This window comes from Heterodontus francisci, chromosome 20, assembly GCF_036365525.1.
Source record: "Heterodontus francisci isolate sHetFra1 chromosome 20, sHetFra1.hap1, whole genome shotgun sequence".
Lineage (NCBI taxonomy): Eukaryota > Metazoa > Chordata > Chondrichthyes > Heterodontiformes > Heterodontidae > Heterodontus > Heterodontus francisci.
In genome coordinates, this window is record NC_090390.1 from 16,221,790 (window position 1) to 16,238,237 (window position 16,448).

At 42.6% G+C, this 16,448-nt stretch overlaps 1 protein-coding gene across 1 annotated transcript; it reads right to left on the reverse strand.

Moving 5' to 3' along the window:
• Window positions 1-2,522: 2,522 nt before the first annotated feature.
• On the reverse strand, window positions 2,523-16,197 carry LOC137380904 (protein phosphatase Mn(2+)-dependent 1K-like). Its single transcript, XM_068053310.1, has 6 exons — window positions 15,788-16,197; window positions 15,606-15,706; window positions 11,722-11,884; window positions 3,085-3,229; window positions 2,865-2,999; window positions 2,523-2,654 (listed from the first exon to the last, which is right to left on the reverse strand). The coding sequence occupies exons 1-6, from the start codon at window positions 16,195-16,197 to the stop codon at window positions 2,523-2,525; spliced, it is 1,086 nt and encodes a 361-aa protein (XP_067909411.1).
• Between the last annotated feature and the right edge of the window lie 251 nt (window positions 16,198-16,448).

Below are 16,448 nucleotides of genomic sequence, written 5' to 3' on the forward strand. Positions count from 1 at the left end.
AAGAGTTGCTAGTGGATCTAGTAATGGGGAGCAGATAAAAATAGTAGAGAAACATCTAGGCAATAGTGATCATAATATAAGAATGCTTTAAGACAATAATTGAGAAGGACATAAGTATTATGAAGACCAGGGCAATAGATTGGGGAAAAGCCAATTGAGGGACAGAGAATAGAATGAAGAAATAAAATGGGTAATAATATTGGTGAACAATGATGTAGAACAGCAATAAGAAACATAAAACTATGCTGAGTGCAGGAAAAATATATTCCACAAAAAAAAAACTAAACACTAATGACTCACCATGGATAAATAATGTCAAGGAAAAAGAGAGGGTAAGGGATGTGACACACACCGAGTACAAGGCAGGCAAGAGCAAGATTAGGTAGAGATAAGAGAAGTTTAAAAAAAAAAAATGGACTGCAGAGAGAAATGGATATTAAATTCTGAACAAATTAAATTAAAAATATTAACTGGCACAAATAAAAAATAGGGAAGTAGTGATAGGAGTTAGTCTACGTAAAATGATACAGGAAAATATCACAGGCAATGATAGAGAAATGGTAGAAATATTAAATGATTACTTTGCTTCAGTATTTACCAGGGAAACAGATGGACAGGTCATCAGAGGAGATAAAAAAAAAGAGATAATTGCATTTAAAATAAAAAAGGTGAGATATCAAATAAATCAATCTGAATGATAAAAGCCCTGGTCCAAATGGATTCCATCTGTGCATTTTAAAAGAATCTAGAGAAGTGATAGCAGAGGCATTTCTACACATTTTTAGTAACTTGTTAGAATAGAGTAAAAGTATAGGGAGATAAAACTACAGACCATTCAGCTTAACACCAGTGGTAGGAAAAATAATGAAATCCCAACTAAAAAAAAAGGTTTTAAAGAGAGTGACCATTAGGCAGTCAAGGAGAATCAGGAAGGTCTTGCAGGAGTCCATTGAGTGCATCTCACTCAAATGGTAGGGCTAGATTCTTGGGCCAAGTTCTGGGGAAGGTGGGACCTATACAAGACAAACGGGTTGCACCTCAGAGCTAGGACCAAAGTCCTTGCAGGGTGGTTTGCTGGTTCTATTGAGGGTTTAAACAAACTTGGTGTTGCGGTGGGGAAATGGGAACCAAGATGTAACATTAGAAAAGGAAAAATAATGTCTAACTAACTTGATTTGAGTTTTTGATGAGGTAATAGAGAGGTTTTCTCAAGGTAATGTGGTGCACATGGACTTCAAAAGACATTAGATAAAGTGACACATAACAGGCATGTCAGAAAAGTTAATGCCCATGGAATAAAAAAAGGCCATAAAAACCCCACCAATGTTTATTTCTAGAGGGATAGAATTGAAAAGTAAAGTTATGCTAAACTTGCATCAAAGCTTTTCTGGAGTCAAAGGAATTCTGAAGAAGGTCATTGATCTGAAACGTTAACTCTGCTTCTCTCTCCAGACAGATGCTGCCAGACCTGCTGAGTATTTCCAGCATTTCTTGTTTGTAATTTCAGATTTCCACCATCCGCAGTATTTTGCTTTTATTGTATCAAAGCTTGGTTAGACCATGCCTGGAGTACTATGTACAATTCCAGTCACCTAATCATAAAATAAAGAGATATAGAAGCATTGGGGAGGGGTGTTTAAATAATTACAAGAATAAATACCAGAACTGTGAAGTTATAGCTACCAGGAAAGAATGAACAGGCAGGAGCTCTTTTCTCTTGAGGTGGCTTAATGGAGGACTTTAAAATTACGAAAAGTTTTGATGAGTGGATACAGGAAAGAATGTTTCCTCCAGTTTTGCTCTTACCCACAAGTCATCACCGACATAAGATAGTCACCAAAGAAATCAAATACGGAATTCGGGGAAAGCTTCTTTACCCAGAGAGAGTGGTACGAATGTGGAACTTGCTACCACAGGGAGTAGTTGAAGTGAATAGTTTAGACATGCACTTGAGAGGAGGCTAGATAAGCACGAGGAAGGGAATACAGGGTTATGTTGACTGTTAAATGAGGTAGATAAGAGGACTGATTGGGCCAAATGGCCCATTTCTGTGCTCTATAGCCTATGTAACTGCACATTTGCCCCTCACCTGAAGCTGCTGTACCAACTGCTCATAAACAAGAGCAAACACCATTGTTATTTTGACAGGAAAATCTGGGTCACTAGCTCATTATTAGATGGATGCTGAGCTATAGTTACAAATTAACTTTGGCAAAGGTAATTCTCACTAGTTGAGTGAAAGGATAGTCATCAGGACTTAAATAGAATGATCTGATGTCCAGTATAAAGAGAAATAATTGATGTGCATCATGTAATACTGTTATTTGCAAGATGACAAGCAATTCAGATAGATGAACACGATACATTACATTCTCAGTAACTAGAACTTCAACTTGTAGTTTATAGCAACAGGTTTAATAAAATCTAAAACCACAATAGTGGTTATAAATAAATACAACTACACAGCTTACAAATGGAGATCCAGATGAGCTTATAGGTGTTTTCCAACTTCAGTGCAGCACTCAGCTCCACCTGGAGCTTGCGACCATCATTCTTTGAAAACTTGTATGAGCAAGTGAGATATTGTATTTTCCCCATGCACCAAATGGCACAACCATGGTGGTTACATTATCTTGTGTTCCATACTGCAATGCCTGAAAATTACATTTTTAAAAATAATTAAAAATAGGCTACAGAAGTGAAGAGTATTAATTGATCCGCACTGGCACAAAAACTTCAGAAACTGAAACCGGTCACAATAAATATAGGTAGTGGAATTTATAATGTTAAAAGTTGGCAGCAACAGAACAGGAAGTCAGATTGTGCATGCAGAATTAAGATTTTTATCAGATATATTTTCTTGCCTGTTCATTTACAACAGCAGCAGCTTCTGATGGATCCTGGCATTTTTTCACAATATCACACAACTCTTGTGCCTCCATAATTCCACTAACTCCATCAGTAGTCAGGATCAGGAAACAGTCTTTTGCATGTTCCAACTAGTTAAAGATGTTAAGAACATAATAGCTAAGACTCAAAATGCTGTGGATAAGAAATATGCAACAGACCACAAATAAAGCTCACCTTCACTGTGTGAACTTCTGGTTGAGCAGTTACTCCAAACTGTTTGAGATCCACATCCCCAATGCTACGGGTCATGGCCAATCGACCATTCACATATGGATCTCCAGCACTATTCCAATTTATGAAACCACCACACTCCTTAATCCTTTATATAAAAAACTCAATCTTAATTTCAAGTTATACAATTTTTCAAGCAACATAATTTCAAAAATAGTAAAAATTACTTAAATATACAGCACTTTATTAAAAAAAACAATATTCATACATACACACTGACTTCAAATGGGCTAGTCATGCATTTTTTCTGATCCTTCACATCCTGCAGGTAACATTTATGACTACTGCCAGATTTAGAATAGAAATTTACAATGCAGACAATTCATCCTATTGTGTCTGTGCCAGCTTTTTCTACAGCAATTGAAAACTAGCTCGACTACTCTGCGTTTTCCCCATAGTCCTGTAACATTTGCTTCAGATAAGCATCCAATTTTCTCTTTAAAGGATACAATAGTTTCCATTTCAACCACTCTGCTCCAACACTAGAATGTCTTCCAACCTTTCTCCTCACTGATGAATTTAATTGACCCATGTCATGGACTCCCAACCAGAGGCTGTACTACATTAAAAACTTAATTTCAAAAACACTTCTGATTCCCCGTGGAGACCAACAAACGAAGAATCAAATTTACCGAACGACCCCACTAAAAAACAAAATGGACAAGATTTCACTTTATCAAACCAAAAGTTAGACATGAATTACCAGACAAAAATCAATCAGTCAAGATATTACAAATTACACATTCACCATCAGCTACAAAGATGGATCTCCGATTTACCAGTCAGTCCACTCAGCACTACATTATGGTCAGAGTTCTTCAAAACTCTGAAGTTCAAGTAGATCTCCAGATCCCTTCTTCCAAGATGCAGCTACCAATTCCCAACTGACAGTAGTTCCCCTTTAATCCCAAACTCCACAGGTACAGTCTTCACCAAAAAACAGTGTACTTCTCCAGAACCTTCTCAGATCTGCTCACAACAGGCTTGATGGTGTGGATCCACCAGTATTGCCTTTATCAATGCCCTTCAGTGACAATCCTGTGCACTGTATGGCCGGGGCTGGTTAATCAGTTTCTCTAAATAACTAACTAATCCTAGAGCCAGTTTTCACTTTTTTTTTTTTAAGACAAGCAGGTTGAAGAAAAACCCTTCCTGAGCCATCTAAGCTTAGATGGCTCCGTCTCCTTTTTATCTGGTTCCAACCAGTTTCAGTTCCCCCTGAAACCTTAAGTTTTTGGGTTCAATTTCTGTTAGGACAGTCTGTTCCAAAAAAAAACACTATCTTTGCATCTGGGTCAGTATACCAACGGAATACTTGACAAGTCATTTGTTCAGTGGGCAGCTCACATATGCTCCCTACGGTCCCGCAGACTCCATGATACATTTAGTACATTTCTGTAGCCTCCTCTGCTCCGGTGGAAACATTCCTAGAATCAACTACTTCAGCTAGTTCCCTATCCCTAGTATGCATGGAGTACAAAAGCAAGGATATTATAAGGATAAACCCAAAACACTGGCTCTGCCTCAACTGGAGTATTGTGTGCAGTTCTGGGGACCATGCTTTTAGGAAGGATATAAAAGGCATTAGAGAGTACAGAAAAGATTTACAAGAACGGTTGCAGAATGAGTTACTTCAGTTGTGTTGATAGATTGGAGAAGCTAGTGTTGTTCTCTTAAGTGAAGATTTAAAAGGGGAGATTTGATAGAAATCATGAGGGATCTGGACAGAGTAGATAGGGAGAAACTGTTCCCATTGGCGGAAGGGCAGAGAACACCAATTTAAGATAATTGGGAAAAAAAGCAATGGTGACGAGAAAAACCTTTTTTTAAAGAAAAACAGTGGTTAGGATCTGGAATGCACTACCCGAGAGTGTGATGGAGGCAAATTCAATTGAGGCCTTCACAAAAAAATAACACACTGGATAATTATCTGCAGAGAAAACTTTTATAGGGCTATGGGACTAGATGAGCTGCTCTTGCAAACAGCTGGCATGGACAGGATGAGCCGAACAGCCTCCTTCTGTGCTGAAACCTTCCATGGGCGGGATTTTGTTCCCAATCTGATGTCTGGCTCTGTGGAAAGGGGGTGGGGCTAGAAAATTGGAGAAGCAGTGGCCATCACTGAACCAGAAGCTGGGACTGCCAGGCCAAGTCTTCCCAGCGGTGGGGAAGCTCTGTGGCAGCCCCTTTGCTGCTCTGCAATGGGACCCAATTTTGCATAATAGAATTACATTTCTGCATTCAATTAAATAGAATTTGCTGCAATCCTACCAGCCTTTTCCAATCTGGAGCGCGATGTGCCTTCACTTTCCCATCTTTGATGAGCTGGCACCGAGGAAAGAGAGTCCTTGGTGCCTGCAAAAGGTTGGTAAGTAATGCCTTGCTCTTCAGTTTCTGCAGTGAACTCTGACATTTGCAATGAAGTTAAATCACCAAAAGTGAGGAGAGTTGGAACTCTGCATCTGTTTTTCATGCATTGGCAAGGAAGGGGGTGGAAAAAAAACTGGGAAACTGTATAGGTTGCTGTTCATGGTCCAGTGCAAGCAAATGAAATGATTAAATAAGTACGAGCCAAAGTTTTTGTGAAGCGTCATGCCACAACATACAGCTCATGCTGGAACACTGCTGAAGGAATTAAACACAAATCTGTGCCCAGATAGGAGAGAGTGACCTTTTGAAGGAACTCAAAAGGTGACTAGGAGCATAAAGATGGGTATGATCCACCGTGTTCCTGGATCCCCTAGCTGTCAGGAGGTATTTCTGCTGGAGGCAGGCCCAAGAGGCAGGTGCAGCCCACAAGGAATTTCCCAGACATGAGCAGCAGCAGCAGCCACAAACTCTCAAAGTAGCCCACACACGCCAGGAAGCCTACAGAACTCACATGACATACCTTCAGATGTCGGAGTGTCAGAAACGACTGCAGATGACCAGAGGGACCATTACACAGCTATGCACACTGCTGAATAATGACCTGTAACCAATTAGCTTTGGTGGTCAGCCTATGCCTGCGGGCCTCCAAGCGAATGTGGCCTTCAACATCTATGCCTGTGGATCATTCCAGGATCAACTGGCGACATGTGTGGGGTCTCAATCCACAATACATCATTGCATAAAAGGGAGGTCAGTGATGCTTTGTACAGGACAGCTGGTGGCCATGTCCACTTCAGGACAGACCCCAAGAGACAGGCAGAGATGGCCATGGATTGGAGCCACTGAAGGATTCCCACAGGTGCAGGGCATCATCGACTACATGTATGAAGCCATCAAGATTCCCATGGAAAAACTAGCAGCCTTCATAAAAGAACTTTCACTCCATCAATTTCCAACTTGTGTGCGACCATAGGAAGCACTACCTGCAAGTGTGCCTGTTTCCCAAGCAACTGCCATGACTTGTTCATACTGCGCTAGTCCCAGCTGCAGCTGCTGTTCACGCCCCCCGCTCAACTTCAGGGGTGGCTCCTTGGGGATAATAACATGGCTTCTGACGTTGGTGAGGAACCCCAGCAATGATGAACAGCATTACAATGTCTGCCACTGCTCCGCCTGAGCTACCATTGAACAGGCCATCTGTATGCTGAAGATGCGTTTCCCCTGCCTCGACAGATTCAGTGGAGGCTTACAGTACACACCGGACAGGGTTGGACAGGTTAGCCTGCTGCGTTCTGCACAACATCATGGACCAGAGGGGGAAGGCCTGGCAGGATGAACAGGTATGGGAGCAGCACACATCCTCCAATGATGTGGACACAAAGGGCAACCAAGAACAACCACACATGGGAGCACAGAGAGCAGAGATGGAGGGCTGACATGGCAAGCAGCGAGCAAGGGAGGCAAGGCAATGACTGGTTCCACAATCCCTGAAGTTCAACACATGTTCTTCAGAAAACAAAGCAACATCCTGCATCTAGTGTGGCTCTGTCTCCATCATCTGTCTCTCCAGCATGACTGCCAACAGCTGAGCCATTGCCCATGTGACTTAATCAGTGCAGTGTCACATCGTGATTATTGGCATGGCAACGACGTTACTGCTTACATTGGCAGTACTGTCAGGCTTATAATGTAATGGAAAGACAATCAATCCACGGCAGCATGTGTTAGTCAGATAATAAAGGCTGATGATTGTCAGGACAATGCAATTAATAAAACTAGACATGACATATTCGTCTCACCTGTGAATATCCATACGCATCAAGGCATTTTTAAAACATTTGCAGGTGTTCTTTCAGTGTAACCCCTGCACTGGCAGCTGGACTGGAGGCTGACTAATCAGGATGCCCTTTGACCTGGGATGACGTTGGCAGCTGTCTTCTGTGCACCTGAAGCCTGGAGGGCCCTGGCTGCCTGAGGGCCTCCTGTGCCAGTGCAGGTCTGTCCTCAGGTGTCATGGCTGCTGGAGCTGCACTCACTGGCAGAGGGGCTGAGCTGCTGGTGTCCACTTTGATCACCCTGAGGGGAGACCCCAGATGTGGAATGCAGCCTCTCCTCCTCAAGGCTCATTGGAACCTCACTGCTCTCCAGAGAAGGACCAGGAGTGGGAACACTCTCCATGCTCCAGGTCCTTCTCTCACCCAGCCACTGCTGCATTGCAGTCATGCCCGAGTTGAGGATTTGCAGGTGATTGAGCATCTGTGGAATGCGGCTCTGAGGGTCGCCAACCTCTCAATGGAGGAGGCCATGCCCTCAAATGCCTGAGACACGGCAGCACTCATGGCATGGATGGGCTCCTCCACTGTCTGCTCAAGATGCTGCCTTACCTCTCCAACTCCAACATGCCTTGCACTGCCGGCAGCAGAGGCCCATCATCAGCCTGGGGCTCAGCATGGGCCTGGACACCCACAGTCCTCTGTCAGAGGCCTGGAATGTCTCAGCCAACTGCTTAGGCACGTGTGTGGTGCTCTCATCAGCTTGCGACCCGGATTCTACGGCCGATCGGATACCCATCAAGGGGAGAGTACCTGCGCTGGTGGAAGGTGCAAGGAGAGCCATGGGATGGTGCATCCTCTAAGTGTTGCTCATCCTCAAAAGGATGTCATGACAGCATAGAAGATGTAATTTTGAATCACTGTGTTTGGCAATAATCACTCTCATCAACTGGCACCATGAGCTCCACCTCCAAAACTGCACATGCTCCTGGTCTCCCAGCTAGTTCCAGCATCTTCTCTTCGGTATGTGACAGTGGCCTCAAGTCAGGCACCTCACCTCCGGTCCTGGCCAACTCCCTGCTGTTGTGGGCCTCTTCCGAAAGAGGAAGGATGCAAATATTGAACATTAGCAAACGTCAAGCACAGTTGTACCAACATGGGCACTTCAACACCTGGGGGATGCTTGGTCTGGTATACAGACTCACCCTGTCATGGGTCTGACATGCTCTGAGGTACCAACAAGGGAGACTTGATTCATATATGGAGCAAGTCACAGACCAACGATCCTCCCTGTCTCTAAAATGGAAATGGCACCCACATAGTGTCTTCCAATTTACACCGTGCAATATGGAAACGTGCCATTTATCTTTGACCCTCTTGCTGCATAGCACCCAGTCTTGTCAGGTGACCCCAGAGCTGTTCACCTCTTCAATCTCCAGCCAGGCTTGCTTGGTCAGGTGGGAGGATCTCTTCTTGTCATAACTGGGGAAAAGAACCTCCCGCCATTCCCTTGCAGTCTGGAGGAGAATAAGCAGGGAGGCATCACTGATTCATGGGGCCACCCTTGCTGGCACCTCAGCCACAAAGGTTGCCCAGTGGGGCTGCTTGCAGAGGTTGGGATCTTTTTTTTAAATAAATGCTTTCATGGGATGTGGGTGATGTTGGCTAGGACAGCATTTATTACCCATCCCCAATTGTCCTTGAAGAGGTGGCAAGCTGTCTTATTGAACTGCTGCAGTCCATGTGGGGTAGATACACCCACAGTGCTGTTAGGAAGGGAGTTCCAGGATTTTGACCCAGCGACATTGAAGAAACAGTGATATAGTTCCAAGTCAGGATGGTGTGTGACTTGGAGGGGAAATTGCAGGTCATGCTGTTTCCGTGCATCTGCTGCCCTTGTCCTTCTAGGTGGTAGAGGTCACACATATGGAAGATGCTGTCTAAGGAGCCTTGGTGCGGTGCTGCAGTGCATCTTGTAGATGGTACGCACTGCTGCCACTGTGCGTCAGTGATGGAGGGAGTGAATGTTTGTAGATGAGGTGCCAATCAAGCGGGCTGCTTTGTCCTGGATGGTGTTGAGCTTCTTGAGTGTTGTTGGAGCTGCACTCATCCAGGCAAGTGGAGAGTATTCCATCACACTCCTGACTTGTGTCTTGTAGATGGTGGACAGGCTTTGAGGAAATCAGATGAGTTACTCACCACAGGATTCCTAGTCTATGACCTGCTCTTGTAGCCATGGTATTTATATGGTCATGCCAGTTCAGTTTCGGGTCAAGGATAATCCCCAGGATGTTGATAGTGGGGCGGGGGGGGGGGGGGGGGGGGGGCGGAATTCAGCAACTGTAATGTCATTGAATGTCAAGGGTGATGGTTAAAGATGGATCTCTTGTTTGAGATAGTCATTGCCTGGCACTTGTGTGGTACAAATATAACTTGTCACTTATTAACCCAAACCTGCATATTGTCCAGGTCTTGCTGCATTTGCACATGGACTGCGTCAGTATGAGGAGTCACAAATGGTGCTGAACATTGTGCTGTTATCTGTGAACATCCCCACTTCTGACCTTATGATTGAAGGAAGGTCATTGATTAAGCAGCTGAAGATAGTTGGGCCTCGGACACTACCCTGAGGAACTCCTGCAGTGATGTCCTGGAACTGAGATGAGTGAACAACCACAACCATCTTCCTTTGCACTAGGTATGAATCCAACCAGTGGAGAGTTTCCACCCCCTTCCCCTCACCCTGATTCCCACTGACTCCAGTTTTGCTAGGGCTCCTTGATGCCATACTCAGTCATATGCTGCCTTGATGTCAAGGGCAGTCACACTCGCCTAGAGCATGGCTACCCGACCAGACCAGATGACATGGTCTCTCTTCCAGGTCCAGCATTCGGGCACAGGTCGGACACAGTGCTGCCTTTTGCTCAGGGAGAGAAAAGCTTCAAAATTTGATCAGCCAGGACGTCAAGGCAGGGAATGTGCATCCAGACTCCGCACTAGTCTGCAGTGAGCGAGTGAACGTCTCCATTCCATCCAAGGTAGAGCATAACCTTTTTGATATCATCAACTTCATTCTGGTAGTCAGGTCGGGTCGGGCGCAAGAAAAAAAAAACCAAAGGGCTCGGGCCAGGTCGGGTTTGGGTTGGATGTGGTTCTGTCGGGACCAGGTCAGGTTTCAATTGCGTACCCAAGCAGGCCTTTGCTCTCACCTCACCTCACCTCAAGTTCAGCTCTCTTGTCCATGTTTGAACAAAGGCTGTAATGAGGTCAGGAGCGGAGTGGCCCTGGCGGAACCCAAACTGAGCATCAGTGAGCAGATTATTGCTAAGCAAGTGCTGTTTGATCGAAGGTGTTGTTGACTGTGCTATCATTTTCACTGATTGAGAGTAGACTGATGGGCCAGTAATTGTTCAGGTTGGATTTGTCCTGCTTTGTGTACAGGACATACCTGGGCAATTTTCTACATTGCCGGGTAGATGCCAGTGTTGTAGCTTTACTGGAACAGCTTGGCTCGGGGCGCGGCAAGTTCTGGAGCACAAGTTTTCAACCCTAATGTCAGAATGTTGTCAGGGCCCATAGCCTTTGCAGTATCCAGTGCCTTCTGTCGTTTCTTGATATTACGCGGAGTGAACTGAGTTGGCTGAAGGCTGGCAACTGTGATGCTGGGGACTTCAGGAGGAGGCCAAGATGTATCATCCACTTGGCACTTTTGGCTGAAGATTGTTGCAAATGCTTCGGCATTCTCTTTTGCACAGACGTCCTGGCCTCCCCAATCATTGGGGATGGGGATATTTGTGGATCCTTCTCCTCCTGTTAGTTGTTTATTTGCCCACTTCCATTCACAACTGGCTGTGGCAGGACTGCAGAGCTTAGATCTGATCAGCTGGCTGTGGGACCACTTAGCTCCGTCTATCGCATGCTGCTTTCGTTGTTTGGCATGCAAGTAGTCCTGGGTTGCAGCTTCACCAGGCTGACACCTCATTTTGAGGTATGGGTGGTGCTGCTCCTGGCCTGCCCTTCCTGCACTCTTCATTGAAGACTCTAACACTTCTACAATGCTGCTGCAATGATTCTCACTGCAATGTAGGGATAGACTGAATGCAAGGCTAGCAGCCTTTTAAAAGGTGGCACCAGCACCTGCATCAGATGACACTGTTCAAGGCCATCCCTACCACAGGATGGGGTGGGGGAGGGGGGCAGCTACCATGAATATGTAAAGTGCCCGCCTGCCACATAATTGCAGTGGCACGGGTCCTGTGGGGTCAGTCACCATGTTCCGTGCCCGCCTCTGCTCCTAGCAGTGGGACTACAAAATCTAGCCTTGTGATTCTATTGCCCTGATGAAGCTGCAGTGTAGATTTCATTAATGCCTTTTTTAAAGAAGGGGCTACTTGTGAGATCAGTTTTATTTTGAAAAATGTACTTGGGGTATAATCACCTTTTCTTTTCATCTCTTCTTCTTGGGGTATGATCTTCAGTTAACTGAACAGCTTTTCCTTCACGACAAAGGATAGCTGGACTATCTCCAACACTCGCAACTACAAGCTGAGTTTCATTCAACAAAACTACAGTTGCAGTTGTTCCTGATGATAGCAGTGCACCTGGAAGGATTAAAAAGGATGTGAACAAAACCAGTTAATTAGTTTACTATTGACCAATGATGTTTAAAATGACAAAAATAAATGTCTCATATCACAAGATATATCTCATCATAAGAGGATAGACTTTAAATTAAAGTATAAATTAAAGCCTTCAAAATTCAAAACGATCATTGGCGAAGTAACAGGGTAATTAAATGTCTTTTCACATAGCTTTTAGGCTAATTATTCCAACTTGTATTTAAATTAAGCTAAGTGGTACAACAGTAATAAGGAAAATTTTCAGTTAAATTAAGTTAGTGCTAAACCCCTCTCTATTAAATCATCTTTAATACAGAAGAGACTTCCTTATATTTAAGAAAGTATATTACAGAAAGCTTACAATCTGCATTAGGGTCATGCCACATTTAATACTCAAGTACAACCACTAAAAGGCACGAGAAAAAAAAGCGCTCAACTTAGAAACCAGATTTTTATTTTGATTTATGTGAGCATGCATTCAAAATTGACACATCCGCAAAACAGTCCATGTGCTATTAGTTTCACCATTCCGAGATTAGTTCTTTATCAAAATTTTCCTTCCACAACTACAGCTCAACTGATGGAGTTTTTAAATAATTAATGCACTTTGTTTGTAGTGGTGATTTTTTTTGCAATTCTCCATTTTTCAAAGCTAACTACCTGAAACAAAACTTTTGTTAATGTCATTGCCCATCCATATGGTTATACAGTGGATCCCATTCATGTGCATGATTAAGCCAACAGTAATAGTTTTGAAACAACTTACTAAAATGTGATTGTCCCCACTTGTAAAAAAAAATACAAGGCAATCTGAACAGAAATGCTCAAAGAAAGAAGGATAAACTCACAAAGAGTTTACATGGTAATGTTTATAAACATTCGCAGTCTTCAGTAGCCCAGACAAGGAACGGCTAGACACCTTCAACCTAGATTAAAATATAAAAGTAGTAACAAAACCAAAAGCTAGGCAAAGCTCACTTTAAAACAAAAACGATTTGTCTGCCTTGATGTTCCATGCAACTTATTAGAGCATTATATTTCTTATGAAAGTGGATATGAATGATTTTGTTGTTGGCGCATTACAAACCAGACCAAGGTATCTACCAGTACAGTAGGCATAAGCAATCCTGATTAGCAAGTTAACTTTTACTGCAAGAGCTTTTTTTTTGAAAATTGGATAACAGATCAAGGCCAAAACTAGTCACAGAAGGACATATGCTAATATCACAACTGCTTGAATGATGGAAAGATGAGAAGCACTGTCCAAGCCAGTGATTTTTCTTTCCCTTTTAACAGAGTTCTTGTATTGAAATTTTTCCTATATTACCAGTGGTCACTGTGTTCCATCAACAAAAACATCGCAGGTTCATCAACATCTGAAAAGAGACTTTCAAAACTGGAAGATTAACAGTGCCATTTAATAAAACCCCAAAATCAAAAGGATAGTGAAAAGGACAGGTTGGAGACAAGAGTCAGGAATGCTGATGCTTGTCAGAGGTGCTATCAGTGTTAAATGGACTTCAAGCAATTTTCCTGAAAACTGCAAAATGCATTAAAAAAAGGTGAAGGAAAGGCATCAAACATAACAGGACAAAAACCTTCCAACATGGTGGAAAGTGAAAAATTGAGAATTAAAAGAACAGGTGTATGCCCATGTCCCTTCAACTCTCCACATTAGCTTCCTCACCTCCAAAGTGCCAATGATGTAGAAGTTCAGCCATAATCTACTGAATGCCAAAATGAGGCTCAAGGGGCCATATGGCCTACTCCTGCTCTTAAATTTTTATGTTCTAAATCATCCTTTCTGAACTCTTACACAAAAACTTTGAGAATAGCATCTCACCAGATCTTAGGGCCGAAGCAGCTGAATGGTGTAGCATTGGTGGCTATCCTATGAAAATCAGGGATATGCAAGAGGCCAGAGTTCGAGAAGCAGAGATCTCAGTTTGTAGGGCTTGAGGAGGTGACAGGAGATAGGGAGGGGTGAGGCCATTGTGAGATTTGGATTTTTTTTTTTAAAAAAAAGAGGCATTGTCAAATCAAGAACTAATGTCAGTCAGTGAGCACAGGGGTGAAGGATGAATAGGAGATGAGAGTTAGGATACAGGCAGCAGATTTTTGGAAGACCTTAAGTTTATGGAGGGTGCAAGATGGAAGACTGGCCAGCAGTATTGGAATAGTCTAGTCTAGGTGACAAAGGCATGGACGAAGGCTTCAGCAGCAGATAAGCTAAGGCAGGGTCAGAGTCGAGCGACGTTATGGAGGTGGAAACAGATGGTTGTAATGGTAGAGTGCATGTGGTCAGAAGCTCATTTTGGGATCAAATATGACACCAGGTCTGAGAGACTGGTGATAACTCTGCATTTCTCCAGTTATTGCTACCCTAGCTGGATTTCACAATTTCCTCCATTTCAAATGCATGATCGCTGTCAGTACATCATTTTTGTCCCAACAAGCAACTTACCCAGAATTACTGTCCGACGTAAAAGCTCCTTTGTTCACTAATTCTCCTCATCTGCCCATTGAATTCTTGTTCCAGAACTCTACCACAGTTCTAAGTGGCACCAGTCCCTGTTCCCAGTTTTAGCCTCATTGTCGATTAATGGCAGCAACCAAAGGAAGATCCAGATTTCATTGCTCACAACCTTCATATTTACTATATTATTCTTATAAGCATATTAAAAATCAATCATGCCATCAAACTGACATGCAGTGACAGTTGCAACTTGCTGGCCTGGGTGTCATGCTACCATATAAACTGGGACTGAACCTCCAAACCAAATTACAAGAGATTCACATCTAAATTCTTAATCCAGTCCAAAACTGTGTACCTTGACCCACAATTCTCTTCAGAACAAATAATTCTTATAAAAAGTGCTTTCATTCTCAAAGTTTGAACTGAATTCTAATGGTACTGTTAACAATCAATAGCTGGAGTTATTAAGTATGTGGAAATTTGGCATGTAATGCTAGCAACTTTAGGGCATTGCAATCACCAGCATGCAAAGTGCATAGGCCAGATAGTTTAGTTTGTGGGTATGATTCAACGATGTGAGACATGGTTTGTATTTGCTCACTAGAACCTGCAAAGAGATTGGAGAGCAAGTCTCCTGCTCCATTTTAACTAGCCCTTTGTCTGGTTTCTGCTTGGGTGTGGAGGTGGGGGTATAAAATAAGGATCATGGTTCAATCAATGTCCAATGCTTCTTTTGCTCCAATGATCACTTTGAAACAATATACAGCAAAGACAAGATTTATAAAAATGGGTTTTCAACAGTCAGCACTGAAGAGTGGAAAGCGGTATATACACTATTAATAGAAAATTACAGGGGTCAAAGGGCAATAGGAAAAATAAAGGAATACAAAAGCAGGCATGGGGAGCTTCCTTTTTCAGAGAGACATCGGTTCTCTGCTTGGTATCTCTCCAATGTTGTGAACAGGAGCACAGACTTGGAAAGAAACTTTTAAAAAAAAGTCTAATCTGAGGCTCAAACTGGAGTGCCAATACACACCAAGGTTTTTTTTTTATTTTAAAAAGTTGGCTTTGGAAATCCCCAGCAAACAAGTGACAGCATGTTAGAAATGTAATAGCATTCTAAATATTCACTCACAAAATACATGCCATTGTGTATTTATTGCAACTTATGGCACATTCCAGGTTTTAGTAACTGCCAAAATAAAAGTACTAGAACATGCAATTCACCTTCCCTCAAGCCATAAACATTTTGCATGAAGTCACTATCTATTTGCAGAAAAGAATTAAACAAGACATTTTCCAAATCTGCTTCAGTTGGTAGATTTTGCCTAAAAATAAAAATAACTTTTACTTGTTGCACTCAAGTTGGGTTTAAAATTCAACTAATTAGGAAATAGACAAATACTCACTGAATATAGTGTCCAATGTATTGGGAACAAACCTCAGCAGCATCAGTCCCTCCATGCCCATCAAAAACAGCAAAGCAGAATAAACCATCAGAAAGTTCAGCTATACTGAAACGATCTTCATTCTCCTTTCTTTTTCCAATCTGGTTTACACAGCCAATATTGGCAATCTTCAGTTTACACTGTCGAGCTGATATTCTAGGTGGTAGAACAATTGGGTCATCTAACCAAATGCCAAAGCTGTCCCAAGTTGGCAACTGCATACTTTTTTCAACTGCTGCCCAGTTCATTTTAGTGCTAATGGTGGAAAATGGACAACAGCAAGTCTTCTGCTGGAGACATACAAACTTAACTGTTTTATCAGCCACAAACCTACCATGTCGACAAACAAGAGATATTGCAAGCGTAGCCATAATGAAAGACAATTACAGAACTCTTCACAGAAACCTAGAGAAACAAAATGAAAATGTTATTTGTTTGACATCCTGATCTGAGCAATGTAAAATCTAAACTGTAATGTGAATGTAATTAGACTATGGCTTAGTACTGGTTACTTTAAAAAAAGTAAAGTCCATACCAAACCATAATAGATTCAACAATTAAGATTAAAACAAAAATTACCTAGAAATTGTAATTACTAGTGCACTAATCCAAAAATGCAGTG

What these genes read in the sequence shown, in the direction of transcription:
- LOC137380904 (XM_068053310.1), bottom strand. Translation starts at nt 16,197, where the DNA reads ATGGCTACGCTTGCAATATCTCTTGTTTGTCGACATGGTAGGTTTGTG. An exon ending in TACATTGGACACTATATTCA is followed by an intron (nt 15,707 to 15,787) that starts GTGAGTATTTGT and finishes TTTTATTTTTAG; the next exon opens with GCAAAATCTACCAACTGAAG. An exon ending in AGAAGAGATGAAAAGAAAAG is followed by an intron (nt 3,230 to 11,721) that starts GTGATTATACCC and finishes TTTTATATAAAG; the next exon opens with GATTAAGGAGTGTGGTGGTT.